This window comes from Scleropages formosus, chromosome 24, assembly GCF_900964775.1.
Source record: "Scleropages formosus chromosome 24, fSclFor1.1, whole genome shotgun sequence".
Classification (NCBI taxonomy): Eukaryota; Metazoa; Chordata; class Actinopteri; order Osteoglossiformes; family Osteoglossidae; genus Scleropages; species Scleropages formosus.
The window spans coordinates 9,378,208-9,404,547 of record NC_041829.1 but is presented as its reverse complement, the minus strand read 5'-3'; the positions used below and the strand labels follow the sequence as shown (position 1 = coordinate 9,404,547).

The 26,340-nt window shown below is 47.3% G+C and overlaps 1 protein-coding gene across 3 annotated transcripts in view; it reads right to left on the bottom strand.

Moving 5' to 3' along the window:
* unm_sa1614 (un-named sa1614) overlaps nt 1-25,635 on the bottom strand; it is a 46,428-nt gene extending 20,793 nt beyond the window's left edge. For 2 of the 3 annotated variants that reach the window (XM_029248900.1, XM_029248901.1), the window contains exons 1-5: nt 25,208-25,635; nt 2,053-2,125; nt 1,545-1,690; nt 940-1,014; nt 673-722 (exon numbers count right to left, since the gene is read on the bottom strand). In XM_029248900.1, coding sequence (XP_029104733.1) covers nt 673-722; nt 940-1,014; nt 1,545-1,690; nt 2,053-2,125; nt 25,208-25,333 — 470 coding nt within the window. In that variant the 5' untranslated portion in view covers nt 25,334-25,635. Of the gene's footprint in view, nt 1-672; nt 723-939; nt 1,015-1,544; nt 1,691-2,052; nt 2,126-3,227; nt 3,310-20,020; nt 20,281-25,207 lie in introns of those variants that run through there. The other variant, XM_029248902.1, reaches the window with a different exon arrangement.
* Nucleotides 25,636-26,340: the final 705 nt, after the last annotated feature.

The window sequence follows — 26,340 nt, the reverse complement described above, 5'->3', positions numbered from 1 at the left end:
CGATCTCCACTTCACACATGCATCGCTCAACCTGAGCCAGCAGGTGGAGTAGTGGTTAGGGCTTTGAGTCAAATCCCCTTCCAGCTGTACATTTACATTTATTCATTTATCTGACACTTTCCTCCACAGCAACTTTCAGTGTTAAACTACTTACAACTATTTACCCACTTATACAGCTGGGTAACTTCTCTGCAGCAGTTTAGGGTAAGCACCTTTCTCAAGGGTTCTACAGCTGGAAGCGGTATTTGAACGGTGACCTTTGGGTCCAAAGGTAGTAGCTCTAGCCATCACACTACCAGCAGCCCACAAAGTACTTAGCCTGAAGTGATATGGTAAAAAAATTACCCTGCTGAACAACAGCACAAATCACAGCAAAGTCAGTTACCCAACATTGTAAGACAGCTTGGACAAAGACAATAATACCTTTTCTTGCAAACAATACAAATATATTTATTTGAACTTCAGAGACACAACAGGACTAAGTTCCAAAAGGGATTCCGGTGAATCGGTTCAACTGCTGTTGTTAAGTAGTGTACCTAGCAGTGTAAGTCACCGCGGTGAATAAGGTGTGTGGGCTCATAACGCTACATAGAATTCACTGGAAGTCGCTTTGGAGAAAAGCGTCCGCTAAATAAATAAATGTAAATGCAAACGTATGGCGGCGCTACTTACAACTTATTTTCATAATCCCTCCATGCTTTGTCAAAGGGCTTCTTCAAATCCTGCGCAAAGGGGGAGAAACAGGGTGCAGTTTTCAGAGGCGGCAGGCTGGAGGCGACGCCATCGCGTGGCAGCGAGCGGTAATACGCCTCGCTTAGCCTCACCCGTACAGCCGCACCAAAAAGAAAGGAACGCAACCGAACGAGGCGCAGAGCAGCTCAGGAAAGTCGTACATCCGAAGAGACGGCGATCCCCGTGCGCTTTGACCTTTGAGCTTACCCCTTTAACCTCTTTCAGGTCCCCTTTGACCAGAGAGTCCAGGAAAAAGTTGATGTTGTGAAGCATGCTCTTCAGCTGTGGGTGACATTTGAGACATTGGTGACATTAAAGCATCACGCTAGACACGTTCTGGTACGAATAATAAGTTCAACATAACTAAAAGGTGCAGCTCTCTTATTAATTAAGCCCATTTATTTAGGGGACGCCTTCGTCCGAGCGGTTAAGGAACTGGAAGATAAACGGGATATCAATATCGGATAAATATGTCTGCAAAGCCATCCAATATATAATAATTATACACACCCTGAATAGCACTAACCGTGGATGGACAGGAGTAACTAAGTGCAAAGGCCCTGAAATGACAAGCCCTCAATACATTTACTTACATACATACATTTACTCATGTAGCCCTTACTGAGCTGGGTGCGTTTTACAGCGCATCTTGTGCATGACTAATGAAGACGGACATTCCCGGAGAACGGGATCGTTACGGTTAATTCCGAAACGCCGTTCACGTTCCGCACGTCCGTCCCGAGACGCAACGGCAAAGGCGAGGAGGAAACGCAAAGACGAGAAAGGGCCTCCGGTCTCTCCCGGTTCCTCACCAGGTTCTTCATGGGCGTCAGCAGCTCTTTGGTCAATTCTGCAAACTTATTGAAAGCAGATGCCAGCTCCTTCTCCCCGTTGGTGCAGAAGTTCACAGCCAGCTTCTCCAAGGAATTGATGTACACTTCCAGATGAGAGATGTGGTCTAGAGGAGGGGAAGCGGGGGGGATTACATACATCTGCATTAGTCATGTCAATTTGAAACCAAACTAGTTCTGGAACTTTGCGTTATGATTCTTTTCACTTTTTAGTCTTCAAAATGTCCTGTACAACATGGATACGTGTTACTTTCACCTTAGAAAACGCATGAACAACCAAGAGGTGGTGATCATCTAAATGATGGAATGAACATGGAAGGGGAGGCAGGAGCTTCCTCCTCTTTTCACAAGATCCACACAATCCTTGATCCCACATGTTCTGTGGACACCCCGTGGGTGGGCATGGGTGAGGGTTCCCCTTCTGCCTTTATGAGCTCATGCAGGTTCCTCTGGACGCTGGGACTCTCACCTTGGCCCGAGGTGTGCTTGGCCTTAGCTGCTTTCTTCATCTTCTGTAATATAATCCTGTCACTGTCCAGGGACTGAGGGGCAAAACACATAAACATCCAGTTTACATCAGTTTTCATTGATTTAACTGGGACAGAATTGGAAAAAGAAGAATGAAAAGGACCACAACTGTAAGGGCAAAAGGAATTCTCCCCCCCGGAAAGAACTTCACTGGGATGTGGCAGCAATGTCACCTTCTACAAATACAGCAGTCTGCCAAAGACGGTTGTCATTCTGAAAGAAATTAAACTTTTCTCCAGCTTTCATAAACATGGGACTGAGTTAATAAACCGCTTAAAGAAACATTTGTCTCCATCTGTTGCTTACATTTATTTAGCAGATGCTTTTCTCAAAAGCGACTTCCAATGACCTCTACACGGGGTTATCGGCCCACACACATTATTCACCGTGGTGACTTACACTGCTAGATACACTACTTATACTGGGTCACTCATCCGTACATCAGCGGAACACACTATCCCTGTCACTCACACACTATGGGTGAACCTGAACAGCATGTCTGGACTGTGGGAGGAAACCAGAGCACCCGGAAGAAACCCACGCAGACACAGGAAGAACATGCAAACTCCACAAACACACACTCAGCGGCATTGAACCCATGCCCTCTCGCCCCACCCAGACCCTGTGAGATAGCAGCGCTACTCGCTGTGCCACCGTGCTGCCCTTACATGCTACTTAGATAAAAAGAAAGGAGTAAAATCATCACCAGTCAACTCCTCCATTCAAGCTCTACTTGTACACTGGTGGCAGAGGTGGTGCAATATACTTTTAAGCAGTTGATCAAATCAGTCACACCTTTCTGTTCTCAGATCAGCCTTCATCTCCCGACTTCCTTCATCTCAGTACCTGCTTTCACCAATCACAGCATCCTTGTAAGGTAAACCTAAACCACAACTGAACCAGAAGACCGCATCAGAAAAATAAACAAATATTGAATGTGTGTAATAACACAAATACAACTTCAAATACATCTCGCCTCTTCCGTGTCACAATAAATGTCAGTTTCAGTTTTTGTGCCGCTGTCTGGATTTTTGTTATTTAGTTGTTCCCCTTTTTTGTAACCCCGCCGGCCACAGGAAAGTACACTGGTTTTAAAAATCGATCTGGCTCACTCACTTCCATTGAACTTGATGGTCTTTGTCATCAACAGATTCTGGCAGTTGAGTAGCCGAGTATCCTTTCCCAAAGGAGGGTGCAGCTGTATGTGGAAATTCAGAAATTTCTCATCATTGTGCCTTCGCAGGACACCAATCGGTCTCGCTGAAGAGCAGTGTGTTTTCACTGTTGTCACATGGTCGTTTTGGATTTTACGGGCGTCGCAACCACACAAAGGCCACCGCGGACCATCAATGGCAACCTACGAACCCTGTGACTGAGGAAGAAGGAGGGGGTTGTGGGAAATGCTGCGTGTCCGAGACCTCTGGTCCCAGGAAATGAATAGGGGAGTCTACGGAAAGAACGTCCTGAACCCAGAAACATCCTCGTAATTACAAGACGAGCCCATCTTGGAAATGCAGACGAAAAGAATGCAGAGGTCAGGATGTAACATGCAGATTCAACGGCAAGATTTCCGACAAATGCTATCTCATGAAAACATCTGACACCAAGGCCCAGGGCTGCTAATTGAAGGGAAGGGGCTAGGAGGTCATTCGGGGCGGCCAAACTAGACGTCCAGGTCGGATTAAGCCAACAAAAGGGAGAAGTTCAGCGTGGGATAAATTGAGGTTAGGATGTTCAAAAGGCACTCAAAAGTAGAGGGAACACTTTCTCAATGGTTCCACCACACATCTCCATAGAGCAGCTCCACAGATGTTCCTCACCACAGACCTGCTCACCAACTGCTTGGTAAGAAGGAAAACCACTGGTCTGAGCTCTGTTTTAATTACAATGGCCCACGCAGTGTGACCGCAAGTCTTTCATGGGCAAAAGCATAATCAGAAATACGTTTATAGGAGTAAAAATGAATATCTTTTCTTTAAAAAAAAAAAAAAAAAAAAAAAAAAAAAAAAAAAAAGAAATAATTTGATTGTGTCCCATTCATTTGGAAAATCTCAGCAGATGACATTTAGTAGTCTTATCTTCCCAAAAATATAATTGCAAAAAAAAAAAAAAATTTTCACTGGAAAAAAAAAAAACAAACAGTAATAAAAAATTACACTACATTCCACACTGTAAATGTCACATTCAGTCAAACGGTGCCTGTCTGGGGTGGGGGAATATCAGAGGATCTTAATGTTTTCCATTTGTGGAGGGGGAAAAAAAATAAATAAATTAAAAAAAAACCGGAAGTGAGTGTTTTGTAGCTGGCGACACACCACACAGAATGAAGGGCGATGCATTAAGATGCCCTTATAAGGGCACTTCCCTACATGGAAGGAAGAGGCCGCAATCCATCTTAACATTTAACCGTCTCTGCCAAATAGCTTCTCAATAGCAAATATGGAAGCGCGTGTTGCACACAATTATGCAGGGCCCTCGGAACCCGGGTATGCGCGAAAACACGGTTTAAGCTAGTGTGGAATGTGCATTCCTGCGGCTGCGTGCACTAAGTGTGGGAAAATTAATAGTATTTCTGTTTACACAACCGCTCAAATGGGTTTATCCATCGCCAGAGGCTAAACAACATGTTTTCCATATAAAGCAGAACATTCCTAACTGCACAGCGACAAATTCTTCACTACGATATGGGACACGTGCGTGCGCGTACGTGAGCCGCGGGGCGTCTCGGGCGTGACGAGGAGACCCGCGGCGCAGAACTGCGATAAACGAGGCCCGGCCCTCATCGACTATCTGTCGATCGCAGCTCTGGCGTTACCGACGGCAACGAGCCCTGTAAATTAGAACCGGCATCCAAAGACGAGAAAACCAACTGCTTGTCAACGGTGTGGACACACGACCTTGAAGTGTCCTTGGATTCCTCTTCACACATTGAGTACTCCTTTGGGTTTGAACGTAGGTGTTTCACCATGTAGTTACCTCGATCGAGGTATTTACCCTGAATTGATACAGTAAAAGAACACGCTGCGGTATAAATGGATAAATGTGTAAATTTGACTAACGTGAAGGGGTCACATGAATGAATAGTACTATGCTTTATTGTCATATTTGCTGCAATTGGAGGGATGAAGTGCTGCACTCTACTGCAGTACAGCCCTTAGGGGTCAACAAACTGACAATTTTTCCCCACTTGTGATGTAATAAAAAGGAACATTAGGAGTGAGTTCTTCCATAATTTCCCAGCAGTCTTGGTGAATCATCTTCCTCGCAAAGACTCACTGAATAATTTTTAGTTTTTCCCACACTGACTATTTCTCATGGATGGATTTTTTTTTTTTTTTAATCCCTCTGTTAAATGTGCTGTAAAGCTCTTAAAAATGTGCTTTATCAGCTATGTTGTGACTGAGCGATGGATAAAAGAGCTTTACTTTAAGAAACATTCTCGGTATGAGTTACAGAAGAGTCCAGTTGGTCAAGAGGTTCTTCTTTCAAAGGAATCACTGGAATATTTTACATATCTTATTGATGTTTTCCTCCAGTGCAACACAAAATGTTACGCTACTTTCGCTGACTTACCTATTTATACCACAGGGTATTTTTACTCTCTTGTTTCAGGGTAATTACCTTGATCAAGGGTACAACAGCAGGAGGTGGGATTCCGAACGGGGTTCCTTGACTGCAAGGCGACAGCTCTAACCACTATGCCACCCGCTGCACCTCTTTTTTTTTTTTTTTTGCTGGGAATTTACCCCATTGTTCTGAATCACTGACTAATCAAGCAGTTTACTCATCAATCTGTCAAGATACATTTCCAGGGTATCCATACCGACAAGGTTGCCGATAATAATAAAGAGAACCAAAATTGGATCAATGCCAAGAGTGTGCAGAGCTGTTTCGGACACTAATAAGAAAGAGGAACTGAGGAAACTGCTCAGCGTAGGAAAGGCCGTCTTCTTTTTGGATGTGCTCAAGTTCCTCCTTGTCTTGGAGGGCAGCACACCCCCGGACCCCTTCGACAACACAGACCGGTGGGGCGGTGTGGTCCCCCAAGAAGGGTCTCCTATGGATACCGTGGTCATCCGCAGGCCAGATGGAGGAAGGACATTAGCAATGAGGACATCAACCCTCGAACGCATGTGTTCCTAGCGCCTGGAGAGGAACTCGAGGGCAAACATTGACAAATCTGCCAAATCCCGCTCCTTTCTGTGAACAGCAGACACACGGCATGCAGCCTGGTGGTGTACACACAAGTGATCATTTAGGTCACGCGCTTTAGAGAACTGGTAAAAATCACAACTGTATCAAACTGCATGCTTTACTGGAAGGATGTGTTGGAATAAAAATGACTCGACCTTGCACAGGGCTTTGGAAATAAGCAAATTCCTTCGTTTTCACTAAAAAGTGGAAATTCTCCTTTGGCCATTTACATGCTGTTCAACAATTCAAGAGCAGAGTCTCCTCCGAGTCCACCTGGTCTGCAGGCTGCCGCATGTGGACTCAGGGGGGTCCCTGGCAGGATTAAAGAGCAGAGACCATTGGGACTAACTGGGCAGAGCCTCAACTAGGCACACTTGGAATCGGCCCTTTCGGTCTTACTGTAGGAGTCCTTGCTCTTCACGCCAAACACAACATAGATTTTTAAGATGTGGAAAAGGTATTAAAGATGTGGTAATGATGGGGCAAAAGAGGAATGAACAGTCAACATGCTGCAACCTCATGTATCGGGAGGCATCCTGCTGTTGTACCCTAGGAAACGGTGCATCATCTGAATGCCTTTGGCTTTGTAAATGTGCATCGCTGTGTGTGTTGCTCTACATGAGACAGAAGCGGAGGCTGTCAGAAGTCCAACGCCGCCGCTGCTGCCGCCACCACACAGCTCTGGCAAGACCAGGGCTTGGAGTCGCGCGTGGGCGCGACCAGTTGCATAACTCCTGAGCAACATTATGTGCTCTCCCACAACAATGCGACTCTGCCTAAGTGTGGATCGAGGACATGGAGCCACCCTGTTCTCCCTCTCTTCCTTTGTCCAACTTGGACCTGTTTGGAAACCAACACTTGTCTGGCACCCTCTCTTTTTTGCGATGGTTTGCGAAATAACGGGCGCTAGCGCAATGCAGCTAACGGCCTGCCGCAGCGGCGCCTTCCGCGTTTCAGTCCCAACGCGGAACGCTCACAAAGACACATATCGGTCTCATCATGCGCAAACACCTCGAATCCAGGCCAGAAGTGGAATTTCAACTGAGAAACGTGTGCAGAAGTAATACACACATACATCCTTATCCGCAGCAGCATATAAGGCAACAAATATTCAGCTAAGATTTGGCAACATCTTCTTGTTCTTCTTCTTTTCAGTTGCATTTTTGCACAAGTTCTAATCGCTGCGTTTCTGCAATAACCGCCAAGTTAACGTGCTTCGCAACCCAAAATTTGATTTGCTAGAGAAAGTTGAACGTCCCGCTAGCGCCTGTACAAAGGAGACTGTAGGAAGGTAAAAAGGGCACGCCATTATCTCGGAGATGATGCGCTGAAAGGACAAGTTTCAGCGGGTCCTGAAAGAAGACCTTTATTCCGTCAGTTCTACTTCCGCAAAAGCCATCTCGCAGTTTAACAACAGCGCTGATGCAATTACTGCTAACAATCTGTGGCTTCAGTGCTATAAATCAACTTCCTGCCCAAGGAACCCTTTGGCAAAATGACAAACCATAAAAATATAATCAGAGTCATAAATAAATTATGTTTGGGGCTGGATATGCAAATACGTATATATATATATATATATATATATATATATACTGGCTAGATATGCAAAACCACAGCCTACCTCCAAATTAAACGCACCAGTTAGCTTTTTATTACAACTAAATTGCCACTAGGCAGTAAGCAATTATCTCAGAATATCTGAGGAATAACAAATCATGAGCAAGACAGGAGGATCATTCCACACGTTGTATTTAAAATAAAATATAAAAGGGATGGATGGCAAAATGCCATCTACTGACCACCCGTGTCACCCCAAATTGCACACAAAGGCCACCGGACTGTTAGGACCGAGGTTGGGTGCAATCAGTCTTGTAATTTCAAAATTATTCTATACATCACACAATGTCTTAATACATGACATTCATTTATTCGTTTAGCTGACACTTCTCCAAAGCAAAGTAATTTTTTATTAGAGGAATTTTAGGGTAATTAGCTTGCTCAAAGGTATTACAGCTGGAGGTGAGACTCAAACCTGGGAGCTTTGACTCTAAAGGCAGGAGCTCTAACCACTACATTACCAGCTGCACCATGAGCAGATCAGATGCCTGAAAAAACATCAGATTTTTCAGAAAGATCAGAACTAACCAACATTTAAAAGGTCTTTTTAAGCTTCTCTATGTTAGAATTAGATTTAATTTTGCTTATGCAAATATGTTCTGTCGTAGCATCACTGACAAATGTAACTGTCAGAATCCTCAAATCTGCATCAAGAAGAGATACAGGGAGTGTTGTACTTTTCAGTTGCAATCATGGAGGATCAAGGGGAGACTAGAGGACCAAGGGGACTACAGAAGGCCTTTGGGACTGTGGAATGACCATTTGTGTTGCACCCAAAGTGACCCAGATGATTCAGCGCGTCTCAACTGGACCCAATAGAGCTCCTGAGCTCCCAGTGGCGAAAGCAGAGCTGGAAAATGTGTGGGACTCGACCATGTTCTAAAACACGGAGTGGGTGGAGGAGCTGCAACGAAGACTAAATTTGTCCTCAAGTGAGTCCAGGACAGGGTCCAAAAAAAAAAAAAAAAAAAAAAAAAAAAAAGACGCTTGTTTCCAACATATTCATTAACATTCCTAGAAGTACAAATGCAGCGATCCCAAAGGACATCATCTGTAAATGAGCTGCTGTGAAATTTTTTCAAAGATGAAAGCCAGTCAATAAATTCTCTCGGAATCAGGGTAAACAATTCTTCTCGGGCAAACTATCCTGTTTGCTAGCGTGGTCTCAACTTCAGCCAATACGTGTAGAAGTGAGACAGATACAAACGGCTCTTTCTGTTGACCTCTACACTCAGGGCGTATCTGGTTTAAAAGAGCGGGGAAAAAAAAAGAAAAAAAAAAAAAAAAAAAGCACTGAGAAGATAGCGCCGCATCTCAAAGCGACACATGTGCTGGCCCAAATTGCCTTTTTGTTCCCTTTTGCTCAACTGTGATAATGCAACTTCCTTTGCGATCCTCGTTTCCATGGAAACCACTTCCTATTTCACCAGAGAAGAGCCCGTTCGATTTCAGGAGATGGAGCAAACATTTAGCAACATCTCAGGTGGCGGAAAACAGACGTGGACAAAATGGGCTTTTTGGCCGTCCTCTACAAGTCGAGACTTCAGGCGCTGGCTGCGGACGCGCAGCACGTGAAAGGGTGCAACGGCCCGGGGACATTCATCTCCAAAAGCCGGAAGAACTATTTTTTAAGAGAATTCCCAGTAGGCCGCATTTCCCTGAGCGATTGTCCGCGTCACGTAAACTAGGCGGGAAACGTGTGCGAGGAGGAAATCGAAGCTCTGCGAGGGAAACCGAAGCGCTTCTCCATGTCTCTGCATTTCCTCTGTTTATCAGGAGTCCTGCTGTCCTCTCGCCGTTTGGCCACATCACTGTGGGGTCTCATGGGAGTTTGGCGTCGGGTGCCACGGGAATTCTGCCGGGCACCACAAATAAGCACAATGACTGAATCATCATCACCAGTACTGACTACCATTAGAAACCCTCTGCTGACTTCCATTACCACTACTGATTTCCACCACTGACTACTACTGACCCCATTACCGATTTCAACTACTGACTTTCTGAGCTGTAAATGTGAACAGAAATTCGGAAACAGGATCACGTTCACGAACACCTCTCATCGGTACAACCAGATAGCAACGGCAACCTCGGCCGCTGGCTACGTCTTGTGTGTTTGACCACGTTGACCGTAGACCACCTTTTTCATGGTCCACTCTGCTCATTCAGCTTGAACTGCGATCTCCTAACCATGTTCTATTTTTGCCTCCCTGGGTTTTTTCCCTGCTGATGCTGCACATTTCATTAAAATCTTTTTTTTTTCCTTTCTCTCTGTTGTCTTAACGTAGCAATTCAAGATCGAGAACAAAATAACTGCGCTGTCCGAGCCAATGGGGTACAGGAGACACTTCTATGGGTACTTGAGTGTCACAGCGGAATTGAGAAGCTTCACGAATCTCCACCTCAATGGGGAGAAATGTCAGCGATTGAAATGCCAGAGTTAAATCCCACCGTCTCAATCACTGCATTGTCACTGTCAAGTAAACAGGATCGGTGCTTGAGACTGAAATGTAGAACCAAAAAAAAGACCTTGGTCACAAGATGAGATAAGGAAGAGATACCAGAGATCTGATTGTCTACTTAAATGAAGGAAGTCCATTCGATGGCAAATATTCTGCTTTATAACGGCATTATTTTCCCAACGAAAATGTTTGCCAAGGTCCTCGTTCTTTGGACACGTCATGGAAAAAAGTTGATGAGCAGCACCAAGCAGATGGACTCAGTCGTCATGACAGCAGACACGGCCCATCAACGCTAAGGATACGATGGAGGAAAGAGCTTTCTGGAGACGCTCTACCTACGAGGTCAACAGAGTCGACATGTATTCAACAATCGGCCGAGTCAAGCAGTCAAGTCGATTAGTAGCTATAACGTCCTGTTTTGTAAATATAGAAACTAAAGGAACCGCCCTCCGCATTGTGGTTGCATTGTTGCTGCCATATGGGGAAGAGGGGTTTTGGGGCTGGATGGCGCTCTTAAGAGCTTTCAAAAGCCAGGAAACACCCACAAGGCGCTCGAATGAGGCACTCGGTTTCAGCCCGGCAGTCATACGACACGCAGGCTGGAAACAGATGAGAGACGAGCCTGAGCGATGCCGCCACCCATCATGCATCGTTGCGGTCGTAATCGCTTGTCTCCAGGTTTATTTATAATAATAAACGATTGTATAACGATTTAATTGCCACCCCTGTCTAGTATCGCTGCATAGCGAACAGCAGGGAAGCGCAGCAGCTGCGTGTTTCAAACAAAGTCACACAACATATAATTGACGATCTCTGCGGACATCGCTGAAAGAAGCATAAATATGAACCGCGGAGAAATGTGCATGACTGTATAGACTGCCGCCACTCCTTCCCGACAGCGTGGGGTGGGGGGAGGGGGTGCCGGCGTGGGCAGATGAAACCAGTACCGCCTTCCCCGGCAATACACCCTTTCCTACCCTCAAAGGCCCACAGTCCACATTGAAGGCGTTATGACCGCGACACAGACACGCTGACTCACCACACAATCATCTCATGAGCAAATTCACATTAGCCAGATTGCACTAGAATTTAGTTATTACTGCTATGAAATCTCAGTCGTGAGAAATGCATCCTGGACATGTGGTAAAGAGGATTTGGCTGCACCGGGGCACCGGCGGGGGTCCCCTCCTTCCCACAAGACACACAGTCCATTTAGACCAGAAACGTTCAAGAGGCGTCACATTTTCATAGGAATCGTGTTCTTCGGGCAGGTTTCCGAGCGTAAAGACGCGCTTTTAAATCACCTTCTGAAGGAACTGTTCAGCAGTGGTGCCAGCCAGACAAACAGTCACCAAGACACCCAGCAAACCAGAGAGCTGCAATTTCTCGCACAAATTATTTCTTGATTCAGTGGGGAAAGAAAATGCAAAGGCTGGTGAAAAATAAGGCGCCACACTTAAGGCAGTAATCAGGAGCGTACCGAGGGAAACGGCGACGAGGACCGCTCGCTAGCTGGTTTGTCATGTTACGGACACCCAGGTTATAGGTTTTTGGAGATGGAATATTTGTTTTTTTCCATTAACTGTATTTTCTAGTCTAATCTCTAAAATTTCTGTTTGTTGGGGACCGAGCGTGACCTGTGTTTACCCTCCAAGGAGACAGATGGCAGTAAAGAGCACCTGAATGGAACAGGAGCCCTGCACCACCTTGCGTCACATCACTTCCACAGTATTTACGGATCCTGTCCGGTGTTCCCGACTGTCAGAGATTGACAAGAAGATGAGGATCGTTGCACCCACTTGTGAACGTAAACTTACAGATGGATCGGCAACCGGCACTGAACGGCGGTCCAAGTGTTATCTACTATAGCTAAATCCAAGATTTTTACACAACCCAACTTAAAATAACTAATAAATCAGGGGAAGTCAGTACTACAAAATATTTACTGATCCCAACTTAGCGGTAAAAGTAATTGTGGCGTCATGAACAAATTGAGTTATGAACAGACGCCCAGCCCCAGTTGCGTTCCTAAGTTGCGGAGTCAGCACGCTGAGGGGGATAATGGCGGAGTTGTGACAGACTGAGGTCTGGCTAGTCATTTGGAAATGACTCTTTGCCTCGTTTCAGGGTGAGCGATACACACGTCACACCCGCTGGTCCCCTGCTGACAGAAAGCGAGCCGGCAAAGAAGTGGCCTTCGGAAAAGCTCGCTTCACGCTAGATCCCGACACAAATCCGGCTGTCACCGCATCAAACCAGGGGCTCCAGTTGGGTCGCACCTGTTTGCGAGAGCGGAATTCCACTGACAGTGCAACTGTGGGGGGGGGAGATGGTGCACTCAGCACGCCACGCGTCCCTCACCCCTTTGTTCACCGTGGCAGCTGTACAGTGCGACATCTGAAAGCTGCCATTGAACCATCTCATTGTGTCTGCAGCCCGTGGGCACGGAGCCTGTTTGTGTGCAGCTCACCATTCAGCACCACGTGAATGGCTCAAACACTGGCGTGCTATACCCTCCTCTAGACACTAGGGGCAGTGTAGAGCAGCAGCTAGCAATGTAGAGCGAACAGAGTAAGCAGCTGTGGTCTCGAACCTTTCAGTAAATGGCTTAATTTATAGCATTTTGTTTAACTACCAGGGTGAAATAACCGGTAAAGGCATGGAATCGAGCTATTTAGGATGTTTTTGAAAAAATAAACTAAAAATACATAATGCGGAAACAGTCTGAAGGGTGTAAACTTCCCAGGTGATTCTCTAAACATTGTCACACGGTGGAGTAAAAGGGCAAAGCTTTCTGAGCCACGTCACTATGATGGGAGGGAGGGAAGAGGCAGAGCCATGAAACTGATGGGAGGGAGGGACAGGGCCACATCTATGTGATGTAGCAAAAGGGGTGGAGCTATGTTACTGTGATAAAAGGAAGGGGTGGAGCCATGCCACAGGGGGCACTGTCATTTAACCATGATTTACACTAGTTAAGCAGCTGAATGACAGAAATGGTACCAGAAACACATTCCTAATGCTATTGTACCGTATCATAGCACCCCAGAGCGCCATCCAGCTCCGCCCAAGGAAGCTTCCCCACCCACAGTCCCTTCCGCCGTGTCTCCGCAAGCAGAGGACCCTAAAAGGAGACCTGTAACAACATGTTCCGCGAGTCATCTCGGTGGCCTAAAGTGTAATTATGTGTCTTTAACGAAAGAAAATACAACTTGTGCTGTTTGACCAAAAAGCTCGAAGGGACCTTTGAGGCGAGAGGCTATAAAAATGCGTGTGATTTCCCGGTCCAGTGGCACCGCATATGAAGCAGGTCAGAGTGCACAGCCAACACAGGGTGCCAAGACGCAGTCCAGTTAAATTCCCGCAGGGCTTGAATCCTGTCATTAAGGCTGAACGTTAATATGCATCAGAGCAATATTGAATAGTCAGTTATTATGTCGCTCAGTGTTTGTGTGTTTCTGCTGGGACTCATCTGCCCCGTGGGGGTAAAGAAAAATATTCACTTTTTTCTTCAAATGCAGTGCTTATAAAATTAAACCAGTTCAGCAAATACTCTAATTCAATCTGGCTAAGATTTATTTATTTAAGATTTATTGCTTCATTGCCCTGATTTTTGTAATAAGGTCACTCTTGCCAAAACCATCTCTAAGACCTGCGGATTTATTATATGTTAACTGTGATGTTTACAACTTTATTACACAGGACATTTCATTTCTGCTTATTAATGCTTATTAAGTAAAGCAATCCAGGCTGTTCTAGCTTTAAAAATGTCAAGATAATGATGAAAACAATGAAGGGAATGATGAATATTCCAGCATATGAAATAACTGTGGACAGGGATGTTGGGGGAGGGGGGGGTCTCAACATGCTGTGGGTGGCATGGTGGCTCAGTGGGTAGCTCCGGTGCCTCACCACTCCTGGGATGTGGGTTTAAACGCGAGTTCAGATCTGGTGCAATCTGTGTGGAATTCGAATGGGTTTCATCCTGGTGTTCTGGTTTCCTCCCACTATTCCAAAGATATTATGACCGGTAAATTACCCCTAGTGCATGAGTGCATCAGTGTGTGCGGTTGCCCGGTGATGGCCTGGCACCCTGTTCCGGGCATACCCTGCATTATGCCCTGTGTTTCCAGGACAGGCTCTGGACTACCGCAACCCTGCACTGGGTAAAAGTATTAACAATGAATGTTACGCTATAACGTACTGTGGTATAACACAGTATACGGTCTAAAACCATTGCCGCAGTGTAACAGTTTGCTTACCACGGCCAAAGGAGCAAATACACCGCATGCACACAGCAACCCAGAGCTTCCTGCCCGTCAGCGGGTGGGTTCAAGTGACCAGGCTTCCGAGATAGGCCAGATAAGCAGCCCTGCCGAATTGTAGCCCAAGTCGTTTGCATTTTTTCTTAATGACGCTCTTCAGCATCATTTAGGGCAGCGGTGCATTTTGAAGGTCGAAACTCACATTAGCCCGTGTGCGTTTCCATGGCGCTCTGCTCAGGGGAAGGTGGGGGTGGGGGGAATAGAGGAACGCGACAGTAAAGGCAACCGGCGTGTCTGAACCGCACTGTGCTCACACACCCAGGGGAACTGTAGCTACACACCGCTTTGCGTGCCTGCGATCAAAGACATCGGCACAGAAAAAAGGTGTTCGTTGCAATCCGACGTGAATTATGCAATATAAAACCCACTAAATCACAGCGACAACAACACACTTGTTGGCAATAGCAATTTGGCACATAAAGAATATAAAACGGATTTTTTCTCGCCGATCTGATATTCAGAAGCAAAGAGCAACAGGTATCTGAGCCAGCACTATGTATCTAAAATTATTGACAAAAGCTAGAAAAGCATTTTTATATACATACAGTATATATACACACACACACACACACACCTTTTTATATATGTTATACTGTATATATAATTAGGTAGCAAGGCATTTTATATAATTTTAAAAATATGTAAAACAATTTCTGGCAAAGTTTTATGCAGCTACTTGTGTGATGAACATCAGTTCATGCGGTGAAGGAAACTAACTGTACTTAATCACACATCCGCAGCTATGTCTCTCTCCTAATGTAATGCACAACCTATTTTCTACGAGATGTACGCCGCTTTGAAGAAAAGCGTCTGCTAAATGAATAAATGTAATGTAATAAATGTAAACAACAATCCTAGCGGAAACAAGATAATTAAAAGCTCCGATCTCTCCGATCTACGTATCTCTCCCCTATCTAAACATATGTACTGCAAATTAATTCAGCTATTTTTTACATTTATATTCAATGCGTACAGTCTTAACGTATTCAATATCGAAGAGAAAATACTTATAGAAAATTAAAATATTGATGCAACAAAGAATGTCCATGTGGCCGACAAGTACCTTTATCAACCTGAAGGGCATAAAGAATCCCCAGACTGGGATGTTTGGTAATTAAATGGTGATTAAATCAGGAACCGTATGTTTAATATCGTTTTCATTCACTGGGCTGCAAATATTTACTACTTACCTGTATTTACATTTATTAATTTAATATACTCTTCTCCAAAGCAATTTAGAATGAGTTCCTTACATTGAGTTACCTGTGGATAATTTTTACTGTATTAATTCAAGATAAATACTCTTCAAGGGGTGGGATTCGAACCCGGCACCTTTGAGTGCAAGATGGCAGCGCTAAGCACTACGCCACTGACTGAGTTTGCAACAAAGTACACGTAAATATCTTTGTTAGTCTGTCGTCCTTCTGAGAGGCGCCGTGGTAAAACGCAGTAATGTTGTGCAATCGAATCCCCACAGAAATGGCTTCAACTGAAACTGGAAGAACGGGAAATTCTGGAGGGTTTCGGATCTGTTGACTTAAAGTCTTGAAAGTTTCACATGGACAAGAGTTGCAGGAGTGCGGAGGCGTTGTAGCGGTTGAAGGAACTGGGTAAACCAGAGCACAACGATGCTACTTTGAGTCCCAGGTGAAGCCAAACCCTGTCAAACTTCAAGAAAAATGAAGTTCATTTTGGGGAAGAGAAACATTCAACTGCTTAAAGAGGTAAAAATTTTCACCAGCAGGCGCAGTCAGTGCCTTTCTAGTCAGCAAAAAAAAAAAACTGCAGAAATTTTTACACACATATATACACATGCATTTTTTTTGCCATGAGCTACACTCCAGTGTCTCCAGACGAAAGAGGACGTGACCACAGGCCATCTAGAACATTCCCCTTTGAATACCCAACATCAAATCCAACAGCCTTTCAGAGAGAGGACAAGATGACCAGATTCTTTGAGAGAAATAAGTGGAAAAACTCAGCAGAAGTGTGCCGGAAGCCCTGTGATAGACCGGTGTCCCATCCGGGGGGTTCCCTGCCTCATGCCCCGTGCTTCCGGGATAGACTCCGGACCACCGTGGCCCTGCAGTAGACCGGTGGCTACTGGTAAAGGATGGATGGACAGACGGACAGATGGACAGACAAGCTCTCGGCTACAGCGACGATCCCTGGGGGAGCTGAGAGTTTCCTGCTGGTCTGTGCTCAAGAAAAATCAGGAACACCCAGAACTAGAAGCAGCCCTTTCCAAAACCCAAGACAGTAACTAGAGGGACTGAGACACAAAAATACTGCTAGAAAACAGGGGGGGGAAACAACATGACCAAAAAAGCTAAAAACGGAAACTGTTGAATCGGTCGGATCAATACAGAGTAAATACATACTAAATCAAGCGAGAAATTACCGCGGTGCGCTTTCCATACGTGGCCGGCTGTGGGAGAAATGCTTATACACGGAAATCTGGGGCCTTGAGGCTATAAATTTTTTTTTAAAAAAGGTCTAATTTGGACATAAGGAATTGTGGGGGGTTCATTTATGAGCTAGGTGCACAGGAAATAAATTTATTGTGCAAACACATTTATTGAGTTTTACAGAAATGTAACCGTACTAGTTAAAAAAGAACCGTGTGCGCTAAGGGCTGCCTTCTGGAACATTCCTCACTCGTTCCTGTTGCCTTTCCCTAACCGGAGCCTATGCGGGGTCTCGGTGGCCTTAACCGCTTGCGTTGCTTTCGCCGGCTGCTGTTCTGTCGCTCCATTCCTGCTTCCCTGTGCTTTTCCACAACTGCACCAAAGGCTCAGTTCAGAGAGCAGAAGGAATGACAAAATATGAAAAATGAGAGTGATGCGGATTTAATAAAATAAACCGTGCTGTCGGGAGACAGAGACAAACATGGAGGGGAATCGGTAGATGAGGGAACGGGAGGTGGTCCGCAATCCGGTCCTGGAGCCGCGGGGCCGGCCGGACACCAGACCTCGGAGGAAGCCCCGGGGCCGCGTGGGCCACTCGGCGGGAGGGGGGTGTGCTGGAGGTGCCGGGGCGCTCAGGTTCGACCGCATCGCACAACCACGGCGACACCGGCAGCTCAACACCGCAGACTGACCGTACGATTAACCAAAACACCCGACTAAACCAAAGGCTATCGATTCGTCGGTCCAAAGGAGCCGCGGGACAGAGGATGCATTACATTAGAGTGACAAATGGGAGCGGGTAAAAATGCAGTAAAACTCTGTGCACCAGGGATATTTGCAGGGTCTGTGGAGATCACGCGCAGCCAGTTGGGGCTTTTCTAGACCGCATAGCTCTACATCAGCCGCGAAGATGAACTTGGACTGAAGCCAGATGCGCAAGTGCCGCCAGTGAACTGAAACTGCACATATCTTATGGTTTTACCTGAGCTATAACCTCAACCCAAATCAGCACCGGTCATGAGAGAGGTTGTGAAATGCCGGACATGTCACGAGAAGCTCGGATTCTCGTAAAGACACCGATGGTTGGAGAAGTGGGAGGAAAAAGAAGAAGGGGGGGGGGATGAGGACAGATGGATTCATCAAGAGGGAGAGTGGACACACCCCTTCCAACGCTAAGGACACCAGAGGAGGATGGAACTTTCCGGAACAGCTCTATACATGGATGGCAAGAGTCAACATCCTCTTGGCACCAAACACCATCACCTCTTTAAAAAGTTTCATTTGACCCCCAATGCTCCTCCAGTGGGTGCGGTGGCGCAGTGGGTTGAACCACAGTCCTGCTCTCCGGTGGGTCTGGGGTTCGAGTCCCGCTTGGGGTGCCTTGCGACGGACTGGCGTCCCGTCCTGGGTGTGTCCCCTCCCTCTCCGGCCTTACGCCCTGTGTTACCGGGTAGGCTCCGGTTCCCCGTGACCCCGTATGGGACAAGCGGTTCTGAAAATGTGTGCGCGCTCCTCCAGTGCCAGTCAACCAGTTTGTATCACTGGTGTGTGTGCGTATGAGAGAGAGAGAGAGAAAACTGTGCTGACCGACTATGACGATGTTTCTGTTCTGCTCTTAATAGCTTTGTTGAAGTTATTAATTGGACATTATGTTGGCACATCTGCTCCCTCCGATGGTGTTCAGCTGCTAATTAAAATGCACAAAGGTAATTACTGAAACGATTAAGGTAAAATACCTGAGACGGTGACGGTTCTTTCCTCCTTTTGACCTCGAGGCCACCGGAGCAGGTCCTTCTCCCTACTGCTTCCACACGCCCTGCACCCCTCGGGGGGGGGGCACCTGGAGGACTGAGTGCAGAGCTGAGCTCAGTGTGATGAGCAGAGTTTGCTCAGTCCAGTCCAACAGGTTTGGTTATGTCCCTCCCCCCCACACACACGGTGGTCCTCCTATACAGATGGCAGCAGACACACCAACGGTGACCAATAAAGCACCAGGTCCCATCACTGATGGCTTATAAGAGCCAAACTGCGTAGAGCCACGACACACAGGGATGGTAAACGCACAGACCGGCCCTTCGCATGACAAGCAGTCGCATCAAAAACACAAGTGTTTCCTGGTTCCTTCATTGACTTTTAACTGCATTCCCCTCCCACTTATCCATTTTCCGTCCAACTCATTTCCACAGCGTTTACCGAGCTTCCTCAGCGCCAGCGATAGGCCACAAGGTGAGCAACGCCGAACATGTTTATGGGACGGGTCGGTCAACGATTTCCGTTAAATAGGAGTTTTTGGAGGCAGAGTTTTTATTTTAGCTCTTAAATCTGCTTTAATTTTAATGCAGCTCCTACCGAATAAAAATACTGAAATAAAACACATACAAAATATTACGTTTTCACATCTGTCTCAGATTTGTAAAGAAACCAACCAGTGCAAAAATTGAGGGGCGTCTCTTTAACGAGGCTTTTACTGGTTACATTTTAATGGTAAAAGTGGCTTTGGAGTTATGAACACAACGAGTTACAAACAGACCTGAACCGTGGTGTTAAACGGAGGAGCCGACGCGTCTCAGTTCACCGCAACACCCAGGGACGCTCATCAAAAACACAAACAAGCGCTCGCTCGGCGTCCGCTTTTTTTCCCCCTCTTTCATGGGAAAATGAGACGCTTCCAACGAATAGCGCACGTTTTCCCATACGTGCCTGGGGAGAGACCCTAGGAGCGCGGAGCAAATTGGAACTGGATAATCATACCTTGTTTTTACAAGACTGTAGGTTGGAGATAAACGCTAATCTGCTGAACACGCGAAGTCCTGCTGGGCCTTCGGGTACAGAAATAATCGATAAAAAAAAAAAAAAAAAGAGGAGGACAACAGACGGTGGTGGAAAGCGACTTGTCTTACAGCGGCAGGGAAACAAGCAAACGGCATCTATCTTGGGGCCAAAACGGAGTACGTGCATCTCCTGGAGCAGCGAGCCGTGCAGCGACATCGGCGTGTCCGTCCCAGCGAGGACCAGCCAGCATTCAATTACGCTTCTCAAACTAGACAGACCGATCAGATTGATCGATCCTGGTGGAAACACCACGAGGCTGCAGCAGACTGGAGTAAAACATGAATGAATGAAGCAGGTAAACACTAGAGTTCCATCAGCTCCCCACCACTCGCACAGTAACATCGGCCTCATAACTCTACAGGCAGCTACTGGAGGGGTGTGAACCCGCACCACGGTACTGTCAGTCGGTACCGTCACGAGCCGCGTGTCCGTAATCCAACGTCCGTGTCTAAAGCTCTTCGTCTGTTGCCGATCACCTTTGGCGGAGGGCGTCCGACACACAAATAGAGTAAATGTAAGCAGTATCATATTCCGACAGCGTACTAGTGACACCTCACCGTGCCGCTGGAGGAAACTGTAACGCACACCCTGTGGCCGCTTGTGACATTTAGCGTTGTTTTCAGGCTCGGTTGTGCAAGACTGTTACCCAAGAGGCAACGGCGATTTGCGACGCGAACACAGCTGCGATCGCCGCCCGGGGCCCAAACGCCAGTTACAGCTGGAGTGGGAGGAGCAGGATGAGGCAGAGCGGTGCGTTCGTAATGAAAGCTCGCTGTCCATCCATCATCCGCACGCACGCACGCACGCACACGCACGCACGCACACACACACCGGCCTCCCGCTGCCGCGCTAGACAGGCCTTTAATCACACGGGGGAGAGACCACCACATTGCACCTGCAAGACAGTAGCGCAGGGCGAGGTCACGCTACCAATGCTCCACCACTGCGGTCTGGGCACGGTGTACAGATCCCTCACTTGTATACGCTATGTGGGGCCAGCAGGGGGCGGAGTGCTGAGAGCTGCTGTCTTGCATCCAGAAGGACTGAGGTTCAAATCCCACCTGCTGCCCTTGATCAAGGTATTTACCGTGAAATGATATACTCAAATTACCCTGCTGTATAAATGGCTAAGAAGCTCAACAGTATATCACTCTGGAGAGCAGTGTCAGATAAATGTACACACACCCACACCCACACATTGTCTGAAACCACTCATCCCAAGCGGGGTCGCGGCGAACCGAAAACTAACCCGGCAACACAGGGCGCAAGGCTGGAGGGGGAGGGGGACACACCCAGGACGGAATGCCAGTCTATTGCAAGGCACTCCAAGCGGGACTCGAACCCCAGACCCACCAGAGAGCGGGTCCCAGCCAAACCTGCCGCACCACTGCGCCCCCCAGGATAAATGTGTTATTACTGAAATTTATCAGACACCTTTATGAGGCACCTTACGTTACGTGACTTGATTTACCCACTTCTACAGCAAAGTATTCTTACCGTATCAACTCAGGGTACTCCACTCATCAAGGGCACCACATTAGGACAGGGATTTGAACCCAGAATCTACCCACTCCACGGAGATGTCCCCAACCGCTAGGCCACCTGCTGCCCCCCCCCCGTCTTAATTATTATTGCTATATGGCTAATAAGCAGAAGTACAATGTGTGAGTGGAGTGCTTGTGCATCTCACTCTCCCTCTGAACAATCCCATGATTAATTTCAAGATGAATCAACAAAAAGGTTCCATTCCACCCCCCGTGAGGGTCCACCCCCCCACCGAACTCAGAGGGCCGCCTTCTTGCCAAATTCTGTCCACTACCCGCTGCAGCTCGTCACCCTAAGGACAGTCAGAGAGCTCTGCCCCCCAGCCTCGCCCCTCCCCCATCTTGCCCCACCCCGCTCCTTCACCAGACCCCCCATCTTGCCACATTCATTCATATCTGGGTCACCAAGCAGGAGACTCCTGCCCTAATTGCAGAGCCAAGAAGGCGGCGAAACAAAAGGTCCGCAGGAAAAGTGAACGATTCACATTAATATTCATATTTCAATAAATGCTGTGGTGAGAAGAGCAGAGCGTCCAGTGTACCGTGGGGCCACATCCCGGCGGACGAGCATCCCGAGTCCATCATCTGCTGCTTCGGGGCAGGATGTATAGCGCGTCGGCCTTTTGGAGGTCTCTATTTTTTCACAGGGCAACAAATTTCATGTTCATTTGAATATGGTAATTAATGTAATCTACTCCAATCACATCTAATCTAACGTGATACTGTGTAAATAACAGAGGGGAACAAAGGAAATGTCGCAAAGGCTTCGCTCCGGAAGGAGCCTGCGCTCCGCTCACGTCCGGCACCCGGTCCAACGAAGGCTTTCATGGAAGAAGCGGCGCCGTTGAGCCCGTCGTTCACATTCGTTCCGATTAGTTCTGCTCGGCGCTCACGTAACCGAGTGGCCGTTCTCGCCCACGCCGGGGAGGGAGCAGACACGCACCCCCTCTTCACGGTCCCCGCCCACATCGCGCCCCAGGCGACGAGACGAGGAATCGGTCCCGTGGTCCGGGTCACGCCAACAGCCGCGGCGCTCGTTCTGCACGCATTTCCCACATTCACCGTGAAAGCATTACACCGTTAACGCTTCTCTTCCTCAAAAGAAAGAATAAAGAGATTTTTTTTTTTGCTTCCTGCTCAGTGCAAGGCATCACCCGAAATACCATGGCCTTGTGGCAACCGGGGCTGAGAAAAAAAACGAGACGCAGGTCACACGGCATGTTACTAGGTCGCGGACCAGAAGAGCAGGCGTTTGGCTCCGAACCCCCGCGCTACCATTTGCTGTGCAATGCTTCGATGTGCCAAACAACACAGGGTTTGGCAATGCGGTTGCCCAATGAGGCCTAACCGCTACACAACCAGTGCGCAACCGCTGCAGTAAAGACGGCCTCTTTAAGGCTAAATAAACTGCACATTTGCATGTTGCATCTGACATCTGACACTTTTCTTCAGAATCACTTACTGTGAGCTTTCTACACTATGGTACTTACACTGATTTACCCATTTATACAGCACGGTCATTTTTACAACGAGGCAAGTACCCTGATCAAGGGCCCTACGGAGGTAGGATTTGAACCAGGAACCTTCACGTTGGAGTGGGACAGATCTACTGCCACACCCCCTGCTGCCCCTAATACACACATACACGTGCAACCGCGGTAAAAGCAAATCCCCCCCCAAACCCATCCATGGGTCTGCTCCCACCTGCAACCGGGTTTTGTGACCGAGTGGTTTGGGTTCACTACCTGAGTGCACGAGCAGATAACCTGTGACTGTAACCGGTTATGACTCATACTCTGTATAAGGACAGAACATTCTGGAGGCAAGAACTGCTGCCAAGAGTCAATATTGACCTGACGGCACTTCATAAAAATAAAAACAAAAAGAGCAAGTGCAGTAAAACCTGCAGACGTTTTTACTGCTGCGACTAAAGTGTTAGTGGAACGATGAACGAGAGGCAGCAAAGGTTCGAATCCCACCTCCTGCTCTAGCACCATGTAACAAGGTACGTACGCCGAACTAATACAGTAAATCTTACCCTGCAAGCTGGTTTGAAGGAAAGTGTAAAATAAATGCAATTTAAAGCAACTCAGAGCATTTTGTCTCACCACCCAATACAAAAACGCTCAAAATATATAAAAGTCAGTTTTTTTTTTTTTTTTTTTAACAACTATTCCCATCGTACCTCAATCACATGGTGAGACTAGGAGCAGTACGGTTCACTTTTAATAACGGTGTCCTGTTTTCCTTCACGAGGCCCTTTGACAATAAACCCGTGACCTTCGTGCTAAGATATTCCTGGTGAGGAAACGATGATGCGACACATCGGAAATGTCCCCAAAAAAACACCCTTTGGAGATAAAGACCTGCCAACACATTCATGGTCCTCTTATCAGCAGCGCCACAATCCCGCCGAATAACAGCCAGTTTACACTTTCTCAACAAACCACCTGGCCTAAGTCTCTCTCTCTCTCTCTCTCTCTCTCTCTCTCTCTCTCTCTCTCTCTCTCTCTCTCTCTCTCTCACACACACACACACACACACTTCAGAGTATGTGATTTTATATCTGCATGTGTGAAGCACAGTGTGAAACAGTTATTCAACACATAGGAGATCAAAATGAAAGGACATTTTTCTGCTCTGTGTGTGTGTTACAGCTAACAGCTCAGTGGCGGTGAAACCCAGTCATGTGCCTTTGTTGTGTACTAGTGTGTCAAGCTCAGATGGACAGCACTGAAGCGCCCAGCTGACCCAGGTCATCGTCATGGCAACCGTGCCTTTCAGCGGCTCGCACCCGGACCCCGTGGCGATGGGATCCCCATCTACAACGCCGCAGCACAGATGTTTCTGGACTGCAGGGGATATGGGTTCGTTCCCTTCTTCCGGGCAGCAGGTGAAGCGATGATCAGAGTGACCTGAAGGTCCTGGGTTCAAATCCCACTCCTGATGCTAGACTCTTGATCAAGGTACTTCCCATGAACTGACAAGGTAAAAATTACCCTGCTCATAAATCAGTGTAAAGTTAACATCCTATGCCATCTGGAACAAGGGAGTCAGATAATAATAATAATAATAATAATAATAATAATAATAATAATAATGCACAATGAATGACAGTAATAAATATAATTAATTCATTGCACATTTAGGCACACCCTTCTGTCACACTATTAACAGTGATACACTGTTGCACGTGACACGGGGGTGTTACTGTATGCCAGCGCTTTAATAATGATGAGGGACAGTTGTGTGGTTACTCAGCAACTATTAATATTATCATTAATATCCTTATCACGTGAAGTTCGGGTTCAGGGCGAAGGGACGGTTGAGCCGGGGAGTCCCGGCACTGCGTGTCCAGTCCACTCCACTCCACTAGGACCACGAAGCGGATCGCACACGAGACGGACGCGGCACGCGACGATTAGATAAGCCCCTCGGGATGAATGCATGAATGAATGAATGCAGGAAGTGTGAATAGTTAAAGCGTCCGAAAGAAAGGACCTACGGGACGCGCGTGGAGGTGCGTGTCTACGGCGCGCGCGCACACGCACAAAGAAAGACCGGCTCGCGCACCTCGCCTCTCCCCGCGACCGGATCGGTTTTACCCCACGACACACAACCGGCAAACGCGCGGCACGAGGGACCTGCCCGCGCAAGAGCGCGCGTCACCTGTCAGACAAAAGAGTTCGGCGGCGCGTGCGGGAGCCGTACCTCCTCGAGGCCGTTGACGGTGTTCCTGCAGCTGGACATCCTGGAGGTGAAGGAGGAGGTGGTGGGCGAGCTGTAGTCCTCCAGCGTCTCCGCGATGAAGTCCTCCACCGACATGAGCTCCGGCATCTTCCAATACGATCAGTAGCGCGCTTATCGATACCGCTCTGATCAATAATAGCGCTCTCTCTCAGGAAAGAGCACTGACGGCTCCGCTCGGCTCGGCGTCCGCTAGTTCGCTCACCGGGGCAAACCCATGTGTCCGGGGTTCGAGCTGAACGCGCAGGATAGAGAGAGCGCGAGAAAAGAGGAAGGAGCAGCGAGCGCGTGTCCGCGTCCGTGTCGCGCGCTGACGAGATCGCGCCTGCGGAGCGCTGAGTGAGGAGGAGTGGGAGGAAAAACACGCACACGCCCCCCGGGGAGGGGAACAAACACCCCACGTGCGTTAAAGGGACTTCAAATGCGGGCGCGAGGGTCAACGCTTAAACGTTTTTTTTTTTTTTTTTTTGCACAGTTCGTCTGTCAACGTTTCCTCTCCAATTTTTCTTCCGTCGAGCGCTGATGAGAAATTATTTAATGCCATTAGGTGTTTTCACATGAACTCAGTCTCGCTCGGCTATGTGGACCGGAATTAAACTGCAGTGTGTGTGATTCCACCACACACCTGAACACTTCTGAGGTTATTATAAGGCGATCAATTCCTTATGCTCATGAAATTTCGCTGATTTTAGGGATAAGATTTGATTCTGCAAGAATCTAAATCTGAGCGAAAGCAGAAGAACGAAATCTAGATGTTCTGCGTGATTTCTCCCCACGAAGCCTCGAGGGTCACGGCTGTATTATGTAATTTTGCAGAGTAAATGAACAAAAGCAATTATTGTGAACTAACGCTCATCTATTTATGCCCCAGTGCCACTTGTTGTTTCTGTAACGAGTGTTTTTTTTTCTCAGTTTCAGGACAGTTCCACACGGAGCAGAGTCAAAAACTAGCGCTGGTGCCCTACGTTCCCAGAAAATGTTTTTCGATCATTTCAAAAAAATACATTTTAAAGTGTCCTTGTTCCTTCTGCCGGAACGCTGTGAGCGAGTTCCCGGTTGGGGGAAGTAACAGGAACCTGGTGGGTTTCACTCAGCTA